Consider the following 24,284-nt stretch of genomic DNA (forward strand, 5'->3'; position numbering starts at 1 on the left):
GGGGTGTGAATTTTATCTTTGTATAGCCATTTTTCTATCGTTGAAATTGTCTGACTTAACTTTCTGTACGGCTTATTGTACTATTATTTTGTACTAATGTCCAATGTAAATAAAAATTGCCATTATTTTTGACTCTTAATAAATAGCCGATTCCAATCGCCTTAATGGTGGCTGTTATAATCACGACAGGCAATACAATATTTATAAAAAACATGGTCGGCAAGGTTTTCCGAGTTGGAAAATGCCGTTCGTAAGTTAGAAAAACTATATGCGTCGTCATAGACGTCCTTTAGAATTTGCAATTGCTGCAGATATACCGATTGATGCACCGTATCTAAACGAAAATACTTCATATTATGTATCGGAATAATACCTGTAACACTGACCACACATAGCTCATTAATAGATTCCATGCGAATATCTGATAATTTTACCGAAGTTCTTCGGAAAAATCTGTCACAATATTTTTTTTAAACTATTTACATCAAACATTCTCATTTTCAGGAAAATTACAATTACTTCGTGGTACCAACCGGTGACTCGACCAACAAATTCCGGATAAAACGAAACTCTAAAGGCATTTGGGGATTGCATTTCCGGCGTATTCCCAGGAAACCTAGCAAATATCATCTAGCCATAGACGGTCAACGCACTGCAGCCGATGGCCAAATCGAACGTCAAAAGCTTCCGATTTTGCACGTCAAACTAATTGTGACCGGAAACTGAACACCATGAATTTTTTCACTGTCTTAGGAAATGAAATTGAATATTTATACGAACCGACCGAGTTAGATAAATAATATATAAATAAAAAGTATAACTTGCATAACTTGTGTTACTTGTAATTTATACATAATATTATTAAATAATATTAAGTAACATTTGTACTTATAGTATTTACCAGCTATACCATATTACACATACAAGTAACTAAAGATCTTGATCAACAGATTTATCCTTTTGTTTAAAGTCAAGTCAAAGGCGATATCAGTTTAAATTAGTATGAGTATTTTTTCTTAAAAGCAAAAATAACTATACAATATGTCCTTATATATTATGACAAAACAATTTCTTTAACATTTTTAGCTTAACTCTTCTATCGATTGGTCATTTAAATAAACTGAAATTCTACAATTACAATATTAATTTCAAATGTTAAACAATACAATGTAATTGATAATTATTAGTTATATATATCATATATATACAAATTTATACCTACTTAATAATATATACGAAATGTATACAATTCGAATGTTATCGTAACAATAATGGACACATTTTGTTCGTTTTCGTGATCAATCACTGTATTACTTTATTTTATGTTATTTTAATTTATTATTAAACTCTATTATAATATTAAAAATTTACCTATATATAAGTATTTTTATAAACATAATAGTAATTTTAAGTCATTTTTTGTTTACTCACATACATTTTATCATACAAAAAAAGTACATAAAATAGTGCATATTATTATTATATAAGGACATTTTATTATATATACAGTTTTATTTATAGTTTTATATTATGTAAAATAATCGTAATTATAATATAAATGTACAATAACTGTAGCAAAATAAAAACATTTAAGTATATTATATTATGTGTAATAATAAATGGAAACATATTAAAATTAACATTTACCTAAACTAAAGCTAAGGCTAATCTTAGTATAAGTAGTATCTTTACCTTGGTTAAATATTATTTAGTTGTGATCAAGAAAAATCATATTTTATTATTTTAACTAGCTATCAGCTGGTTGTTGTCGTAAAGTGCTTTTCAGAAGCTTTGTTTTTACTTTTTTGTAATGGTTTGCTAGTCAAACTTATTTATACTATACATACACGTTATTGCAGATTATATAAGTATATTTTTATAGTACCTAATTTCATCGTCGTTTAAATAAATGTGAACTTAACTGTTGACCTTTATCGGTATAATTTTATTAGGTATATAATCTTCCCGAGTATGCAGTACTTAAAGTTAAACTTTAATTGTAAAAAATTAACGATGATTTACCAAGTTTTTAATATTCCACAATAATATATTTCACGATATTTGTTTAAAAGCTTTTGACCATAAATCATGAAGAAAAAGGTTGACACCAAACGACGGTATTCAATTTAAAAATGATAAATTATCACTTTCACGAAACAATATTATAATATTTGGTGTACAAATATGGTAATATATTATGTATTATAGTATGTAAATACCAAAACAACTTGCTAAATACTGTGAAAATTTCAAATTCACTTAAAAATATGGAATTATAAATGAGTATGAATATTTTTGGAAAAAAGTTTGGTTGACGGTATTGAAGGTATCATGGTTGAAAATATTCGGAGGATAGTGGAAAAATATATAGGTTATAACTTCATGCAGGTACCGGTATTTATGACTTATGTTGTATCCTCAAAATATGACTGTGATATTTTGAATAAAAATATAAAATTTATAATAAATTCATAAGATTTTGATTATTATAGATTCCAAGATGGGCGATGAATGAATCGCTTCCACAGTCATATAATACGTTTTTATTTGTCTGTGCCACTCTGTAGACACCTTTTGAAGCAATACAAATTTTGAATTTGGAAAGTTATTTGTGATACCAAAATTAATTTAGATAGTATTTATTTTGAGGATCAAAATAGAAATGTCTTAGTATTTTTTTTTTTTTAAATAATTGGAGAAAAAACAAGTAAAGTTGCTGTACTGTATAATTGTGTATATAATGTGTCAAATGTACTTTCTTCGTCATTGAATATATAGGTCACTTATAGTGCCCATAAGTAAAAGTTTGGAAGGAGAAGACACAATTTTAATTTTTATTAGAAATCAAAAGCAATAATATTACATATTTTATTGTCAGTATAAAGTAGTAATTTTTAACTGTAAAATATTTAATAATAATAATAATTATAATAATAATACGACTATAAGTTTTAATTAAGTATAAAATGGACAAAGGACAATTTATTTTTTAAGATTTATGATGTATTCAATTATTATTTTAGGAAACAGAACAATACATTTATTATTAATAACAATTTGTTTTAATTTTTTCGTGCCAACAATATCGTAAAAATATTATGGTTATTATTCTACTGTTCTTAATCGTACCTACGTTACGTTTAAATATCAAATTAAGAGGTGTTTATTTTAAAACGATATTTCCTTGAAACCAGACATATTTTGTAAAACTCGTCATTCTAAGACTTAAATCGTTATAAAATATTGTATTACCAGCGTGAGGTGTGTGGCTGACACATAAATCTAAGTATAAATGTTTTACCAGAGGAGTCAAAACGTTCAGGGAAATCATGAGGCGAAAAGTAATGTCTTGTATATAAAAAAAGTTTAACACGTCGTGATAGGGTGTATCGATAGTCATACAATCAACGGTAATATCATTCATTGTGGTGTCTCGCGTGAAGTACACATCGTCCTGCACACCCTTCTCGGAGGACACATCGACGGCTGCGATTTTTCGGATCCCGCAGTCCTAAGACGGCGGCGGCGTCGTCGGTTATACGCGTCTTTCAATATACGGTCACACAAGGCACAGGCGATATTAAATGATAATTAATAACGATCGGAAACCGGATGAGGGGAGATTTCTTGTTTCCCGCGCCCGTCGTGCTGCGCCGGCTATAACGCGTAATGATATAACGTACGATTTTCATACCTTTGCCCGGACCGCAGCGGCGCGTACAAATTTCGTACGATCAAAATATAATATAACGTGTATGAGACTGAATGTGTCTGCAGTACAGTTCTAACCGTATTGCGTATTATTATTATTATTATCATCATCATCACCGTCGTCCGTGACTTTGTTAGCCGTGATTAACGACGCGTGTACATAATATAATAATGTATAGGTACCGATCGATAGACCAGCTATCGGTGTGTGTGTGTGTGCGTACGTCCGGGTGACAAATAGCCGTCGCCCGGTACAGTGGAAATAATATATAAAACGGTCCATTGACAACGGTAAGATTAATGATGACGAAAAGCTGACGCCGTCGTTGGACGAACATTAAATCGTATTATATTATAATATTACTGTTATTTCCGTAAGCTATGTGCGTGCGCGCGTGTGTATGCGTGTATGTGTATGTGTGTAGGTAGTTATAATGTCACATAGGTAATATTTTTATCGTAAAACACGACGTATTATGTGGTACACGTAAAATGCTGTGTATACCTGTGTACATATTTAGCTGCTACGATTTGTCGTGTATTATATTACTATACAATACACCCAACTCCATCGCCGTATAACATAATGCGTCGTATTTACATTATGATGATAGTAATAATAATAATAATAATAATATTCGTAGTATTTTCACACGGTTCCTATATGGAGGTATATACACGCGTATTATAATATAATAGTAGGTACATAAAGCTACGTTTTTCGTGCTATTATTATTTTTTTTTTTTTTTTTTTATAAATATATCTGATCATGAGTTGAAATTAAAAAAAATCACAAAATATATACAACACAGCAACACAGCGTGAGTATTAAAATATTCAATTAGTATATTATTTAGGTACCTACTTTAAGTTTACTGAATATTAACTAAATGCATGCTATAATTATTTGCTAAGCAACAAAACAGCACTGTTATTATTTTTGTTGTAATTGTTTTTTTTTTTTTTTTTTTTTGACTAAAATATCTATTAAAAAATATATAATAGAAAAAAAAACAATAAATCTTAAATTCCTCAAAATGACTCATCATACAGAAAACATTGAACATAAACAAATCATTGAAGAATCAATTGATGACAATCAAATTAATGACACTCCTTTGTATAAAAGTAGTGATTTTATATCCAAACAAATCAAAAGTGAAAAATGTACGATGGATGAAAATATACTACAACTCCAGTATCCTTTACTAAAATCAAATCAATCTCTTTACACATAATTATATATTTAACTTAGATTACCGACTATACTAGAGTATAAATGATATTTAAAGACCATTTTATAATACTTAGTTAGTTAAAGGATGGTAGATGATACTTTTTATATGAATATTTAAGTTCCAGTTTCCAATTTGTAAAATATAAATCCTTATATTTTATAACTTAAGCCATTCATTCGGTTATGATTGCTGTTTCAAAATGTTCAATATATGTGCAGCAGATAACCACACAATTGTGTATGCTGCAGGTAGTTATATTACCATGTTTGACATCAATGATGGGCAATTGGGTTTTAGAAAATGTGCTGGTAATGGAGGAATAGGGTACATAGTTGTAAGTTTATTTGAATATCTATTGTTGTTTTACTATACATAAATAATAATTAATATATTTTTAAATAGAAAAATCCTGTTTTGAACCATATAGCAGTAGGAGAAAATTGTAATAATCCTCTGATAATTGTGTACGAATGGCCAACATTTGAAATAGTTAGTGTTCTTGAGGGCAGTGCTAAACAACAAATATGTTGCTTATCATATAGGTAAAACAAAATATACCTATGTGAACTTAAATCTTATAATTTGTTTAACGACTTAATTTAATGTGAACATGAAATAAATTAAAGTTTTGTTTTCAGTGAAAACGGTGACTATTTGTGTTCACAAGCAGGAAAACCAGATAATACTCTTACAATTTGGGATTGGAAAAAATCAAAAATAGTCTTGAGGACCAAGTCTCACACTCAAGATGTATATATTTGTAGATTTTCAAACTTTATACACAACCACTTGGTAACCGCTGGTTCAGGACATTTAAAATTCTGGAAAATGGCCAAAACTTTTACCGGATTAAAGCTTCTAGGCCAGCTTGGACGCTTTGTAAAAACGGAAATATCAAATGTTATTGGAGTTTTCTCGATGGCCGATGAAAAAGTAAAGCCATACCTATAAATAATAATTTAAGTAAAATAAGTCATTGTTATTTATTATACAATGATAAAGTATGGTTCATATGAAATATCTCTTACTTATATATACAGAAATCAGTAATCTTAGTTATTAAAACGATGCTGTTTGAATTGATATATTATTACAATATCTAAGCTTTTATTACACTAAAAAAACATCAAATGTGTATATATACGATATCAACGAACAATTTTTTTAAAACATTTATTTCTGGTTAAAAAAATATAGCAAATATTATGATAATATTATGATTAAAATATAGATTCATTAGTAAAATTGTATATACATAATATAAAAAACAAGTCAAACTTAAAAATTTAAATTTTATTGAGACTTATAAGCAAAAGTAATTTACTGTAATAACTTGATCTGTTGTTGTATATGTTTTTTTTTTAAATTTCGATTTCAAAAAAAAGTTACCTACATTTTAGATTTGTAAAGTCGTAATTATTATATAATCATAACGTTAATGACTATAGTATATAAACACAATAAATTGTTAATTAAGTATACATCTATATATATGCACTTATATGTTTAATTTATATTTATTCGAAAAAATGAAAAATGAATTAATTTAAATAAAACTTATATTATACTTTTTATAATTTTATTAGCTGTTAATATAATGTTCATAAAAAATCACGAAAAAACGATTTAAGCATAATTATTATTTATATTATACAACTACCTACACATTTAGGTTTTATATTGATATTATACGAATAAACAAACTAATCTACTATAGTTACACTAATTGCTACTAAAAGCACCCTAATTTTATTCAGGATTATTTAACTAATTATCTAAAAACTATTTTACTGATTAAAACACTAAAAATATTCTGTGGTTTTGAATTCCGATCCATTATAAGTGTGTAATATTTTACTATACAATGAATCCATAATGTGTGCCGTTTTAGTCTATCAAACGTTTCAGAGTCACAGATCTAGTGTATAGTTTTCGGTTTCATATATCTGTTTGCTATGTTTATGTTTAGGTGATATCAGGCTGCGAATGGGGTAATATTTTAGTGTGGGGAGAAAAATTCATCGAGATCGAGGTGAAAAGGAAATTTAGACAACCATGTCATTCGGCGCCTATCATCATGTTTTTATACTCCAAACTCGATGTGCTGTTGACAAGTATCAGCATGGACGGGAGGATTAAATTTTGGAACTACCGTACAATAGACATGGCCGATCCATCTGAAAACAATCGTGTATTGGAAATAGAACCAACTTATGAGATTAGTGTTCAGGACTCTATCGGTGAATCTAAAATCATGGGTATGTCCAAGATCGACAGCAACCCCAAATTATACGACTATTTTATTCAGGTAATAAATGACAGAAAAATCTAGATTATATATGCATATCTTAGACTCATAATATTATAGTGTATACGTTATTGTAAAATAATACACCTCTTTAACGTTTGATGTATCAGTAGTGAAACCCAGGTGTTTTATTGTTAAAAAGGGGTAGGTTAAATAAAAATTGTCTTTTTTTAAATTTTTATCAATATAAATTTAACTATTATACCTTAATTTAAAATTAATTTGTAATAAAAAAAATAACGTTCAATTATTAATATTACTTATGTAGCCTAAAATAAATATATTGTTATTTTATTTGATTGACCAATACTTAAAGCGAAAGGAGAGAAAAATCTACCCCTTTTTTTTGTCACTAGCGTATATTTATATAGACTATAATTCAAAAATGATGATTTAAAAAATTAAATAATTACACAAAAACCAAATATGTATGTAGTTGATTTATTTTATCGGGTTACTAAAAATCTGTATACCTAAATTATTTTTACAATTATATTTAAAAATGAAATAAAATATAAAATAATAAATATTTTATATTTTGTTTATTTATTAAAAAGATTTACAATCTATAGAGATAAGAAAAATAATATAATACATAAATTTGATCATTAATATTGGTTGGTAAATGACGGGAGGATAGCATTACCACCCAACCTGGTATTTTTTAGATAATATAATGTTTTATTTTTTTTCTTAGGTTTTCTGAGTAGATCTCTAGGCCACCGCCTTTTGAGTCCCAAAGAATATTTTCGGGAAGTGAAAAGAAGGATAGTTGTTTAATTAATAAGTTACTGTAAGAGTTAAAAACACATTTAAAGTAGTAATAAAGACATTTTTAGGTATTATGAAGACTTTTACTTATAAAATACCTAAATACAAAAAAGAGAAATTTTGTAAACAGATCAATTGATATGCTTGAAGTGTTTTAGTATTAGAGGATTTCGTAAAATTCCATAGCTGAATACCGTGATATATCCAAGTGAAACACGATTGCGGGCGCTTTACCTTTTTTGCAACACAATTTCGAACAAAATTAGTGAAACGTTGCCAAATTGTGCGACACAGTTTACCGAGCTTAATGATAATCAATTTGATGATAGGCTTATCGTTCGATTTCTAGTGTGCATCATTTATACCTATAAAGCAGTGCTTGATTTTTTGTATAAAGTTCTTATCACATGTTTGCTCACCGGAAAATGTTATTTTAATACTTTACTCCTACAACTGCTATTGGTATCATACTTTATTATTCAATTATTGTATGATGCATTTTTTATCGTATTCATTATTTTTGTAGGACGGCAACGGGGGTATGTGGCTTGTTGACATCGAAGTGTCAAAGAATGCGAAGCCTTTAAGACGATTGGCTAAGTTCCACGGTGGTATGATTACCTCTTTGCAACCATCACCCATCGGTTATTTCATTGCTACAACGTCAATGGATGGTTGGCTCCACATATACGATGTAATCAATAAAAAGTTGATATTTACCCACAATTTCAAAGTACCAATCACTTCGTCGATTTGGTTACCACAAAAGGTGTGCGAAATTTATATTAAAATCATTAGAATCGCGACTGCGATTATACATTATTCCTAATTACTATTTTTTGATGGAGAAATGTTTCATAGATAGCTTGTTCGAGAAATATCTTCATAGTTGGATTTCAAACTGGAATTTTGAAAATAGTTACCATACCACTTAAAAATAATATCGAAAAAAGAATATTAAATTATTCTGAAATAGAAGAAATACAAGTATTTAGATCGTTGTTATTAATATAAAAATTTTATTTTAATTTTAATATTTTTCTTATTAGTCCTCAAAGCCTCATAAAAGTTCTATCAATTATTTATCTTTAAACAATAGTGCGAAAATTCTTTTATGTGGAGGTGAGGATAAAACAGTATTTGCTTATAAAATAAAAGTTGGACCTATAAAATTGAGTCCTATTGGTTTTTTTTCATTACCCGGTAAAGTCACTTTTGTTCATTGGAAACCATCAAAAGTAAAAATATTTTAGATATGTTTATTTGTTAGTTAAAATAATGGGTAATAATTTTCAATGTTTAAATTGATTTTAGAAAGATATTGTATTAATAAGTTGCGCTAGTGGACATATTGTAGAAGTGAAAGTTCCTACAAGTCGTCCGTCGTATACCATAGAATCGTTTTTATTGAAACTTGAATTGCGTGAAATACAAACAGTCAGCATTAAGTCAGAAATATGCCAACAGCAATATTTATTGAATTTGGAGAACAAAAAAAATGATAAAATCAATAGAAAAAAAGAGAAATTAAAAATTATCAGAGAACAAAACCCTGGTGTAGAAATTGACGAAGATTTATATTTTGAAGATTCTGAAGAAGATGAAACACCGCCGAAAACCTATATTCCTCCAATACCGAACTCCATATTGTTTGCCATATACACTCCATCAGAGAGCGGTATATGGGTATCGATTGATGGATACGACGCTGGCTTTTTATACGAATACGATCTTGAAACATCTAATCCAGTAGCTAATGCACATATAACAATACCAGATAAAAATAATACTCCACTGACAGCAATTAAAGTTGTGTAAGTATATCTACATAAAACATGCATGTTTACTATATACTATTTATTGGACTAAAGTATTAATAATATTACAAATGTAATGCTTGATATATATGTACCAGCTTAGAAATAATTAAAATTTTAGGTATGGTATACTTAAATACTACAGATATTTACGTGATAAATGTTATATTATGTTAAAATGTATACATAATTTAATACAGTATAGGTAGATACATATGTAATATATTTTTAAAATTACCTCTATTTAATTACGGTAAAATATACAAATTTTAAATTTAATTTATAAACGTTTGCTAAGCTGCATTTAATAATATACCCTTTGTGCTTTCAACGTTAAAATAAACATATTTATTTTATTTATATTTTTAAGTGGAACTGATCCAATAAAAATTTTTATGGGATTTGCTGATGGCAGAATACGTCTTACAAATGTTAAAGACAATGATATATCAGATTTTGGAGACTATATTGAATATTCTGTTCACGATAACAAAACAGGAAGAGTAAATATGTTGTGCTTAAGTCAAGATAACTATATGTTATACACTTGTGGCGATGATTGTAACATTTTTAGTTTTATGTTTCAATGTAATAATAAAAACATTGAAGAATTGCCTCAGTCACTTGTATTAGTTGTAAGTAACGAAATAAAAACTTATCATTTGAAGATTAAAATATATTTATTTAAAAATTAGGAAGAAGAAATTATAAATACCAAAGAGAACTAAAATTAAGTTTTGAAGACATAAAAATACACATTAAAACATTTAATTTTTCTATATCATACTCATACATCAAAAAAGTTACATGCTACGTATTATGAATTATATATTGGTGTTTTGTCCAATTATATTTATAATATATTCAATATAGGTAGTACATTTCCAAGTATATAAATTTAAAAAAAAAAAAATATCGCACTAATATATATATTTAAAGTCATCATTATTATGAAAATGTAAAATTGCGTATTATAATTATAAATACGATTTATTATATATAAAAATAATATTAAAGCTAAAATATTTTTACGGTGTGTCTATTAAATAGTTGAAATATTTGGATATTATTATAAAAATAAATACAGTAAATTTAATTCATAACCAAAATCAAAAAAATATGTATCACACTTGTTGATTCTACCAGCGAATACATTTCTCTATTTTATGGAAAACGAAAACCCTCTAAATATTACATTAACAAATAGTACAAAGATTAAGATTTTAGAGTGATCAAACATTTTTTCATGGTAATAAAATAATTATTACAAATATTTACATTATTATACCAAGAAATAATACAATAAATAAAATTATAATGGTTTTGTGTCTGAAAATGAAAGTATTCTCAACATACGATTGCCGCTAAATTAAGAAATAACATGGAAAACAGAGGTACGTCAAATCTGTTATAAAAAAATGCACCGTTAGGAAATAATGAAAGAAAATTACGTCGAGTTGAATGGAAACGATGTGGAAACTTGAAAGAGAATAAAACTGAAGTGTTCTGGATGTAGAGATATCATGCATTGAATTAATGGTACTTATGTCTCAGACTTTCAGATGCTCTCCATTAGGAGTGAGCCATTGTAGTTATGAGGAGACAAAGACGTGTTAATAGTAAAAGAAAGATGCTTCTGTCAGAACTCAATTTAGTGTTTTTTATTTTTAAGTTAGAAGAGATTTTAACTAGATACTATTTTTATCATGCAGGTTATCGTTAGTTAGGGCATGACGTGTTCGTTGCTGAAATTCCAAGGTGGTCATCCATTCGGAAACTAGTGTGTTCACTATGTCACGTCATGCCCCATCAATAACTGTTACTTTGTTGGATACGATAGTCTTTGATTGGGCAGCTATAATTTTGCATAGTTAAAATAATTTTATAATATTATAATGCAGAATACTTGTAATAGACTATTATAAATAATTTGCTTATTGATTAATTTATGCTATTGATAACTAGTTTGCTGATTACTTGTTTCCATTATTTAGTGATCCAAATTGTTTTTGCAATGACAGCCTGAGAATGATATAAAATAAAAGTTGATCTCCGGAGAAAATACATGTACGTACCTGCATGCACGTATGCATAATAGAAAGTTAAATTACTTGTATTTCCTGCATAATATATTGCTTGGTTCACGATAAGATATAATCGTTCTAAATGAAATATTATTATTACATATAGGCATTTTAAATGTTTTCACATATATTATTTTAAATCAATTATTGAAATTCTGAACAATTTAATATAGTTTTGAATGTTTCAATGCGTATATTATGTAATAATATATACAATAATGTTTACTATAAAAATGATATATTTACTACTCATGCTCCATTCTACCGTATCACGGGCCCGCCTCGAGATCTAATAATTTAACAATCGGACAGATAATAACAATTTACGCTTATTATTATATTATTATCATTTGCTCCGTGAGATTTATCGATAAACCACACCGTAGTAAGCACACTTTATATATAACATATATATGTATATTGTATATATATATATATCATATTATTACATAGAAACTTTAAGCTAAGTTCGTGTCTTCGTCTAATTAAAAAGTCTTGAATTGAAATTTATTTCTCGTGTTTCAATAAAACCGTCGGACGACAAGGGTACACATGTATTTCCGGCGATTTCGGCGAATTTATGGTCCGGCACAAATGCAAAAACCACCCCTGCATTGTACGAGAGGAAAAAAAACGTACGCACACATTAGGTATAACATATATCGTATAAATAGGAGCGTTTGGCCTGATATATGTATACGTATAGGTTTAAAAGGAGACAAATTGATGTTGACTCTGCTACCACCGGCCTCCGCGCCGCCAATACTCTTTCGTGAGATTGATAAATGGTCCGGCCCGAATCGCTCTAGGCCGTAGTTGTGTGTGGATTGAGGTGGTGGAGTACGACGGTCAGTGCGGTCGTGCGGAAGGGATGGGGAGGGGCGGAGGGACGCAAAGAAGAACCAAAATAATAGGGATTTCGGACTGAGATTAATGATTGACCTCGCGGTTGACTACGCGGACAATATAAAAGCGGCTGCGGCGAGAAGTTGTCTCGCGAATCGGGTGTGCGTGTATATATCGATATTGATTTCCCTTGACTGTTCGATCCGACCAAGCGGGCTAAAAAAAAAATACGACAATTTGTATTCAACACGTCGCTTAATGCTATGGGATAGATGAACGTATTTATACCACCAAAAAAAAAAATCATCTGATCTTCACGCTTCGTAAATCCTTGTTATCCCGCGCCAATAAAGGTATTCGGCGCAAAAGAAACATCTATTTCGTATACATTATAATATATTACACAGGTATTGTTTTTATTAGACAAACGGTATTGTGTATTTGTCTGCACGATTCATGTAATATATAGTATCGCTCAATCAGTCAGTCCAAGATAATTGATTATATACAATGTAGGAATTATGTTTATCTCCGTAGCTTATTATTTTTATTGATAATGACATTGAATATAAACATTACAATATTATTATGAACAACGGTGTAGACGAAAAATATACCTAACGTTATTTTATCACACATTTTTGCATATAATATTTACTTCAATCGTTATATACTTACATCACTATTTAGTATTTGACAAATGATCATATCTCTCGTTAAAAGTTTTTTTTTTTCGAATCAGTAGCAATGTCAAGGGGTTCATTTTATTAACCGTTGAATGTTGATTTTGATTTTAAAAAAAAAATCACTTTTAATTCTGAAAATAACATGTAATTTAGATGAATAAATTAATTTTTGTCAAAACTCAAAATTAAATTATCAATGAATAAGTCTCGCAGTAAAAAAAAAAAATAACGACAGGTATACAACGTTGTATAGGGTCAATTACGGTTACAAAACATAATAATATACACGTGGTACAATATGTGTAGGTACATATCCCTAAGTCTACGTAAATACGTTTTGCATATAACTATCATAATATATTGTGTAATAATATGAAGTGATACAATATCACGACATAATGAAGGTGAGGGAGAAGGTGTTCGGAACGGTTGTAATCTCGTCGCGGAGTTGGCATGAGCAAGAGGAGGCCGAAAAAAAGATTGTCTGCTGTGACGAAGTATATATATAAAAACACATGTATATTTGTACACACAATATTATAATATGATGAGAAGCTGCTATTGCGGACCGGATAAACCCTTTGGTGCGTGAAAACCCCTCATCACGCCATAACAATATACACATAATATTATAATACATATGGCTAGTGTGTATGCGGCTTAAACGCGCGTGTTCGCTCGCATTAACACCTTGTGCATTATAATATTACATAATATAATAATATAATATATTTGAATTGAAAGTGAGTCGATCGTATATTAAACGGTCGCTACCGCGCGCTGTGCATGCCTCGTGGTATTATATATTATAATCGGATGAAATCGATTGCGAAGAATATAACAATAAAAACGTATTATTATTGTTGTTGCGGATACGAAACAATATTATATCGTACGTATAAATACTTCCTATAAGCACTATGACGCGACCGACCGAACAAGCATTATACATTATACATAAAGTAGTATTATATAATATGTATATGCGTGTATGTATGTGTGTGTGTGTGTGTGTGTGTGTTATGAAAATTATGGCGCTTCATGGATGTGGGAAGTGGATGATAAAAATAGGACACAAATCCAAAAAAACGCAGTGGCGCGAAGAAGTTGAAGTACCACATGGTTAGTGTATTATTATTGTACGTATGTGAAACCACGCGGGTTTGTTCCGGTCGGATGCCGGATTTGTCGCCTCGCGGTCCGGAAGTGACAGGGAAGGGTTATTGTTGCGGCGTAGTGTAGGCGAAAAACCATGTTGCAGAATCTCGGTGCGGGATGACAAAGCGGAGCACAATGACTACACCATCGTCGCCGCAACAAATGCCACCTGCAGACGGAATTAATTCCGGAACGTCCGTCGAATCTCCCTCTCGGCCACCCCCACGGACACCACACCCCATCAGCGGCCAGGCGGAATGAATAATCTTTTATCGTGATTTCCGGTGCGTGCACATATAGGTACACTATACTATTGCTTATATAATATAGGTAGACATATATGTTCGAGATTAATATTATTATAACATAGTGGGCGCGAGCCGGACGGAATCCGATTTGAGGTATTACGTGCGCGCGTGTACTCTCGAAATGTGTTTGGACGTGTAACCGGGACTTCGAACAGTTGCGCTTTTTGACGCTATGATATTATAATGCTGCTATTTTGAGCCGAAGACCGATCCACAGATAGATAATTGTTATGATTGTGAATTCATGATTTGTGCGTCGCTTTAATAATAGAATCTATTTCACGCATAACAAAGTGAAATTAATTTCCGTAATTTCGATTGTGTGAGTCCTGGGTTAACATTAGACTACATCACATATATTATATAGACTATAAATGACAGATACTATTATTGCATCCCTCAAACAAAAAGGTATTCATAAATAGTTAAAATATTAATTTTTATTTAAAGCTTGAATATTGTATTAAAATATTAAGGCGATAGTCTAGTGATAAGTCCTTTAATTATTGTATATTATTTGTCTCTTACTATTTTACATTACCAAATCATTGAAATATAATAGAGACTAGTAAATAAGTTTTCTTTTTTGAATGTTAGCAAAATTTTATAATTATTTAGTTCAACTAATAATGTTGATACTTATTTTGATGAGTTTACCTTCAGATTATAAAAATAATGAATAAATACATTATATACAAAAGGGAAACACGTGCTTAGTTTCTGTTTTACTTATTTAATCATACCATGTGTAAAATAAGGAAACAATTATTCTTTTTCAAAAATGTTTAAATGTACTATAACGTGTGGAGCATAGAGGGGAAAAAATTACTTAATCTTCAAGGTCGTATAGAATACTTGGCGATTAATCAATCAGTTGGACTTGAATTTAAAAGCCGAACTAACACGTCTGTATGTTCCAAACTTCTAAATCAAGTCAGTCGTATGACTGTCCAACCGAATTGACTCTGCAAACCATTAAGAAAATTTGGGCTAAAATATGGGCTAGTCATCAATACGATTTGGTCTGTTAATGGAAATGAGAATTCAGTACAAACATTAGTAGAACATAAAATTTAATTTAAATACCCATTAATTGCTAAGTTTTTAGCTCCGTCAAACATTAGTTATGCAACTATGGATTTCTTCTTAAGTGTTTTACATTTAAGTAACCTTAATTGCAGTTGAAAATTCGACTAGTTTACTTTGAGAAAGAGTAGAGGAATAAAAATGAAAATATATGCATTAATAATACACAGATCAGTCGTTCTCATCGACAGTCTACGGACATCGGTGTGGGTGGGTGGTCGGACATATATCATATAAACATAGGTACGTATACCGATAATATTGTAATATTGTTGCGTATAGCAGTTTAATAGGCGTATGTGTATCGTTGTGATTTAAATTCGTCCGGCAAAAGTACACGCTCATAATGGCGTTCGAGAGCCTTGCGTACATAGATGATTACAAACAAAATGTTAAATTAATTAGTTTTAAAATCCATAGGGAGGTTTCGCACGTGGTCTCCAAGGAGAAAGAGCTTCCACGACGACGAGGGACTACCCGCCTGATACGTACCTACATTGTATTTTATTATATTTTATTACTCGTGTTTATTCTATGCTTATTATGTACTACGCTTACAGTGTACAAATCATTTCATCACTATAACAGTTATCGATTGAAAAAACGATTCAAGCGTAGAGATGAGGGACATTTACCGATATTATGTATCACCATGATAATAATAATAAAATGCTTATAATATATCATACCTTTATATTATACATGACGCGTGTTTGTTCTTAATCACGCGAGATGCGTATAACATAATATAATATCACAATATTCGTGTTGATAATATTATTTTTGGAAAAGGTTTTTAATTAATTAATTCATATCCATATTACATACATATTACATGGTTCAACTATCTTCATCTCAGTTGTTTCACCATATATTGTATAAATCCCATGGCGATATCGCTGTATATATTATATTATAATGTTTTTAATAATATTATATTACATTGATCTAATATGTGGACATGTATACGCATATACTTACACACACACACACACACACACATATACATTTATATAGTTCAGACCTATATTATTATTGTGTAAATATTTACACGTACGCAATACCATATAGGTATTTTACAATATATTCAATGATAATAATAATTAACTTTTGGAACACGACCAAAAACCACAGCAGCTATGATTTTGTGGACGCCGCATTTATAATAGTTTATTTTTATTAGGACTCGGTCTAAATTCAAAAGGTTTGATGTTTCATAGTATACATTTAGTATTACATATTATATTATCTAGGTATATAAAATATGTATATATAAACTGCGTTCTATCTATTACACAAATTATTATATACTATGGTAATTAAAACAAATTGGGTTCAACCTAGATACTAAAAACTTTATAATGATTTGTTTTTATTAGTTTTGATTTTTGTAAAATTAAAAAAATTAAATGGGGGAAGGAGAATTTTTTATTTTAAACTCGAGTGTACTAAATTTAATTTTCGTTAATTTTAACGAATATTTTAGAAACTGTTATTAAAACCATCAAGAAAGTTGAGACAGTAATTTGAACCAAGTTTAAAAATACTAAGTGTTATATCCTGCAATCTGCCACAGGTCTAACTATGTCAAATAAATTTGCCGATGATGATTTGTCCATGAACGTTAAGATACCCGAAACCGAGATTCATCTACATAATATTACGGTACTTCGTATTTTATGTTTGATCAATTTTTCCCGGTAAAAATCGAATTATACAATTATTATAGTAATTTTAAGTTTTGGTCTGTTGCAGGCGATTCATATATAGCTGAAAACGAACATTTTGGCGGGTCGGCCGGTGACTGTTGGTGGCGGCAGTGTGTGTTTTTGGTGAGAGGGTGGGGGGATAGAGCTAGATAGGACTGGATTAACCGCGAATCGATAGCCATAAAAAGATTTGCTTGTCGGAAAAAAGACGAAATAAAACTCCGACATCGGACGAAAGAACATACAAGTGCACAATATATGGTTACTGCAAAAAATCGACCTTGGCCCGTCAAAATCGCGAAGTGAATTGCGGCGCGCTCTGCAGATGATAACGGTGGCAGGATCGTTTGACAAGGGTGGCGTGGGTATAATAAAACGATATTTTCGTCCTGCCGCCGTCGATACATCATGCCACACGAAGGATACGCGGTCGCGACTCGTCGCCGGGACAACGCAGATCCGCACGAACGATTACCGCTGATGAAGCGAACATTCGTCAACTGTCATAACATCCTACACACACACATCAGAGTTTATAGACTCCTCTGAGGTTTACCGTTTATTTTTTTTTTTTTTACTCCGTCCCAGTTTGTTGTACGTATAATATATATATATATATAAATAGACTAGTCCTCGCTGTGGTGGTGGTTTTTTTCGTTTCGGTATTTTTTTTTCTCTCAACTCAGTGTTTTATTTTTTACGCCCGTTATCGGTCCCCCGAGAGTGCTGCGGTCGCAGCAAAAGTCGGTCCGTTTATTTTCTGATGTATATATAACGCTCATCATATGTAAGTGTGTGTATAAGCGGCTCCCTCCCCTCCTCCCATCACTTCCGCAGATCGCCCTTCGTCGTCTTTAGGTTCGATTATTTTTTATTTTTCCCCGTCGACAATGACGACGACGACGACGACGATCTTCAATCGAGCCGGACTATTGAACATAATAACGGCATCAGCTATACATAATCATAATATGCTACGGAGCGAGTATCGTTATATATAAGTAATATGATACATTATGCCGCAGACATAATAATTTAACGTTTTCTATCTTTTTTTTTTTTAATCCTTATATACGAAGTGACACTATAATGTATTATACGAACATACCCAAGAAAAGTGTTTACGGTCGATCCGCGGAAACAATCGCAGTGACCAACATATTATTATATTTTATTATACCACGAACGTAATACGCTGCAACCCATAATATTACTTAATATCGCAGTATAGTATGCTTAATACTTATGTAGTACAATTTAAATTCAGGTTTGTATAGAATTATAACACGTCTCGCATCGTCCGTCTTCGTTTATTCTGACTGAAAAAACTAGTCAAATTTATATTTGTCATGAAAGGTATTAAAATAAAAAACAATATTCTCAAGGAAGACAATAATCTATTGTTAAGGTTCCCAAATTGTAAATCATAACTGATCCACGAAACGGCAAAAAAAAATAAATAGGTCTTTAATAATATTGTGGATTGCCAAAATTAAAAAGAACCTCTGATCTATTAAATATTAGTTCATTATACCATACCTATAGATTCAAAGACTTTTTTTTAATTATTTATTGTTCAATAAGGAAAAGAAAAGGAAATTAAAGTAATCGCTCTTTTATTTAGTGTATTATAGGTAATGAGTGTTTTTCGTCGTTGAGAAATAAGTCATTGTAGTGAATTATGCATTAAAATTTAAGTTTGAATTCAATGATAAATTATTGCATACCTACAAAAAACGATCTCAAGCGAAGGCGATCTATCAGCCTAAATATTACTAAGCGCGTGTTATGTTTTTTTTATATTACTATAGATAAAATAATTTATTTTAAAAATAATAATATAGCTGGTTGAAATAATTTTTGAACAAAACATAACATTTGAATATATCGTTGTATATGCAAAAAATAATAATTTACGTACATAAAAATGTTGTGTCTTCAATCCTCTTAAATAATATCTTGGACGATAAAAAAATAACAAATATTATTACTCAACGTTTAAATCTAATATATCATTTTAATATTTACAAAGAAAAAAAAAAAAATTATAATCTTATTTTTGTAAGGACTTGTGTGTACTTATTACCTATATATTAAATGTATAGGTGTATAGTATTTTGACTCCATGTCAGACATTATAACTTGTGTGTATATAATAAATTTACATATAATCGTCATGTTCATTAAAATAATAATCTAGACCAGTGATATGCGTAATATTATATTTAATGTAATTATTAAATATAATAAATGATATAATAATATAAATATATAATAATATTAATATAATATAATTATTATAGTTATAATTATTTTATCAAATGTTATTATATTATATTTAATTTGTTTTAATTTTTTTTTTTTTTATATTTACATTCTTATTACTAGATTAATCGGATAAAATATAGTCAGTATTGATCATCAAATGACTTTTTCATTGATTTAACTGATTTAATTTTATTTTGACAGCCGTTGTTACAATATGAAATTTTTCTGTAAATTAATTTGTGTATTAACATTGGTTTTTCGAAAATTCAATGGTATTTATACCAAGCGTATTCATTAAAATGATTGTAAAAATTATAAATTCAAATGGATAAAGAAAACTTTTCATGTTGATAAGCATTTAGAAACCGAAGTTCCTTTTTATCGGAGTTGTAAAAAAGGTGAATACTTTGCTCGAGCTATCACGAGTTATTCTATACAAAATATAGTAATCCATAAAGACCCTCAAAATTCTATGCTTTACCACCCACCGTATTTTGAAGAAGTTTATGCCTTAAAAGTTATGACAGATATAAAAAGAAGAGCCAGTGAATATCCAAAAACAACCCCAGGGTCCCAGCACAAATCTAGAGGACAGTATAGCAATAAGTACCACCTGATATCCTAATAGATTATCTTGAGTGTAAAAATATAAAAAAGATATAATAACACAAAAATATATAAAAAATATGCCATCAAACCTTCGAAGAATGGAAAAATTACATGAATTACCAATTATGTTTAAACAAACTCTAACAAGAGAACAATTTTTACCATACGATTCATTTAAAAAATCTATAGTTATTAGTTAATATGAGGAAGAATAATCATTTTTGTAATAAAATACTTTTTGAGACTTATAATAAATAGCTCTGTCTAGTTTGTTGATAGAACATTTAAAGTTTTTCCAACAATATTTTTTCAGTTGTTTACCATATTAGAAGCCATCACACAAACAACTAATGAAACTGATCAAGTTATTGGACTTCCGTTGGCGGATGCACTTTTTGAGCCAAATAAAGAGACCAACATCGAGTTCATGTTACGGCGAAGTGAATTTGGGATAAAAAATAAGAAAGAATCTTAACATGGTACATACGAAAATATAAGAATGAATATATAATATTTTTATCAAATATGACAAATTTGTTAATAACAATAATATATTTATTTACCTCACGGCAATTGTTCGTTATTTAAAATTTTAATACACTTTTATTTATTCATATTACTTTTTTTATTATACTAATACATTTTAAAATTAGTAATAATTATTTGTGTTTTGTATTAGGAAAAAATATTTCGAAAAAATAAATAACTTTAAGGAAAAATTGTCAAAAAATAGATTAAGAAAAGTGTCTCTCTACGACCCTAACATAATACGAATATATAAGTATTTTATTTTATGTGACCATTTAAATGAACTCGGCTGGATTTGATTTGCCTGTATTTTTGATGGTTTAGTATGATCTAACATAATAATCACTTAATTTTATCATAGATAATATTGATTTTTATGCGTAATTTTCAAAATCATTCAACGCTAATTTTGTTAGTTTCTATCGCTAGACTGCTGTTCCTTTTGAAATTTTTTTCAGATTCAATTATTCTGAAGGATACTATTTTATTCTTATTTTTTATCAAGAATTTTCTTTGTATTAAAAGTGACTTAATTTTTGGTCTAAGTCCTAAATAAACTCAAAAAAATTAAGCCGATTAGATAAACTTCCGTTGTAAATGCACAACGGGTGTTATGCGATTGATAACTCACTGAAATGGTCCAAAAACGTACGTGAAATGTAATATTTATATTATTACTCACACTCAACTATACAACCGTAGTTTTTAATATTAGTACCATCGGAATCAAAATTATTACTTCTTCGGATAAGCGTGAAATTTGTTCGTTTTCGACAACTCATCGATTCGTATTTACAACATGGCTTTGATCGCTTGTTAGCAACAGTTGTACATACGTATTAATATACCATTTGTATGTATAAAATACGACGTGTGTGTTCGGTATTATAACGCTTGTCACCACATCTTATTGTATAGTAGGTACAAACGATAGTAATAATATTGCTGTAAAAATCTTCGTATAAAAAAATGAATTTCGTGTACGACTTTATTATATGTATGATATAGGTGCCATAAATATATCGTTGCTTATAACTATAATATTATGTATATAGTCGATAATATTATTATTTATTACATAATATTATAACTTCTTTATCACAGGCATTCGTATAGATACGTGATATTTTCATTGTTCGTCAGGTGGTTACAATAATATATTATAATGTTGTATGGAGTCAATTCGTTGTAACACTCGTAACAATAATAATTACCGTAGTATAGATGCATCTAAAATGTAAAATCTGATCATAGAAATGTCTTTATACGTATATACATATTATATACCTATAATATTATTGTCGTCCATGAAAAGGAAAATATAATAATGATAGAAATCAAAAAATCAAGTACCCATTCGTCACACAAAAGCACGTTAAATGTATTATAATAATATCGTCGCATATACAAATATATATACATATATATAAATATATTATTTCATTGTGTTTTTTTATATTTATCATATGGGAACGTGATTTTATTTAAGATGCATGCAGGCGTTCATGACTGGTATTCGTGCACTACTGCAGCCGCCTCGGAGGTTGAAGCTTTAAACTTTAAAATAATCCGTAAATTTTTCAAAAAAATTACCAAGCTGGTATGTTACAAGTATGTTCTTGTAGATCATTCGCAAAAGAATGAGACTAAAAATATTATATGAATATATGTTTATCTACATATTAAACCGAGTTCTCACTAAACCATGTTGTGTAAACAGAGCCGGGTTAAGATCCAATGCCGCCATGAAGCAAACAATTTTTGCCGCTTACTCCTTCACCCCCTTCTCATAACCAGAAAAAAATTGTTTAAGTAGCTTAACTTATTCATGTATCAATAAATACATTAAGATGAATAACTTTAAAAAAACGCGATTTAACTTAAATTGAAAATATATTAATAAGTAAGTTAAAAAATTATAATATCTAATAGATTTACAATATTGTAGTTAAAGTCGTTTATAATTATCTCATGATTTATAGTTGAAACAATTAAAATATTCTGTATTTAAAAATCTTTTTTTCTGAATTTCGTTGTAGCAAATTATTTATATATTAGTTTATCCCCACTTTATATTTTTATCCAAATCAGATTCAATGCATAATATCGAAAAATTAGACATTTTTTCATAGATTAAAAATGCTCGTGAATCGTGATTTATAAATACATTTTTACGAGTCCTTTCTCTAGTAGCTTATAGTAGGTGGGTACTCTTACATTCTATAAATTTTAAATGTAAATAAAACCGTTTTTTATTTAAAAACCACATATTACGTGATATCTAGGTGAAGAAATAAGTTTTAAATTTCGAAACTTCATACCCACCACAAGATATCAATAAGTAATTTTATGTTCAAAAATGACCCACCACCACGTGTTATACATGTTTTAACAAAAAAAAAAATAACTCCTATTTTTTAGTGTAAGGTGTTTGTAAATCGGCTTGAAACAATTTTACAATGTTTGGTAGAATATCGCTCTACCTCTTTATGTAATAATTTTTATCATTTTTGAAAATTATACAATGAAAGGCCCTGAAAAACCATTTTTTTATGAAAACTACATTTGATTCTAAATCTAAGTGAAAGAATACGTTTTGAGTTTCGAAATTCAATATGCTCATTAAAAAGAGGTAATAGAAAATACTGAGCTTAAAAAAAATAAAATTATTAAAAAAACAATTATCATTCACGAGGCCCACAGCAACCTGTTGACTTTTTTTGCAAAAAAAAAACAATAATTTCTATTTTTTTGAGTGTATGGTGTTTGTAAATTAGCTTGAAACAAGTTTACAATGTTTAGTGAAATGTCGTTCTACCTCTTTATGTAATAATTTATATCATTTTCGAAAATTATACAATGAAAGGCTCCGAAAAACCGTTTTTTTATGAAAACTACATTTGATTTGAAATCTAGGTGAAGGAATACGTTTTGAGTTTCGTAACTTCATGTTCATATTAAGAAGAGGTACCAAAAAATAATGAGCATAAAAAAAAAAATATATATAATTTGTTTAATCTTTTTTGGGGCCACAGCCACCTGTTGATAAGCGTATTTAAATTTTTATGTGAAAATAATATTAAATCATTATTATCTTACGTATAAGAATAAATACGTTTTTTTTGATTTTGCTCTTCCCTAAAATTTTATATTATT

At 29.2% G+C, this 24,284-nt stretch overlaps 2 protein-coding genes across 2 annotated transcripts in view; both read left to right on the top strand.

The window, feature by feature from the left end:
- Nucleotides 1-1,145, top strand: part of LOC112598569 (fibrillin-1-like) — a 41,395-nt gene extending 40,250 nt beyond the window's left edge. Inside the window, exon 53 of the mRNA XM_025345093.1 lies at nt 505-1,145. Within this exon, the coding sequence (XP_025200878.1) occupies nt 505-726 (222 nt within the window). The 3' untranslated portion in view covers nt 727-1,145. The remainder of the gene's footprint in view (nt 1-504) is intronic.
- A 4,633-nt stretch (nt 1,146-5,778) lies between these two features.
- Nucleotides 5,779-21,075, top strand: LOC112600792 (cilia- and flagella-associated protein 44-like). The gene is made up of 9 exons (XM_025348098.1): nt 5,779-5,883; nt 6,920-7,258; nt 8,556-8,798; nt 8,891-9,016; nt 9,079-9,267; nt 9,344-9,477; nt 9,571-9,843; nt 10,217-10,349; nt 20,914-21,075. The coding sequence occupies exons 1-9, from the start codon at nt 5,779-5,781 to the stop codon at nt 21,073-21,075; spliced, it is 1,704 nt and encodes a 567-aa protein (XP_025203883.1).
- Nucleotides 21,076-24,284: the final 3,209 nt, after the last annotated feature.

The sequence above is a fragment of the Melanaphis sacchari genome, unplaced genomic scaffold (genome assembly GCF_002803265.2).
Source record: "Melanaphis sacchari strain LSU unplaced genomic scaffold, SCAv2.0 Contig0_pilon_pilon, whole genome shotgun sequence".
Lineage (NCBI taxonomy): Eukaryota > Metazoa > Arthropoda > Insecta > Hemiptera > Aphididae > Melanaphis > Melanaphis sacchari.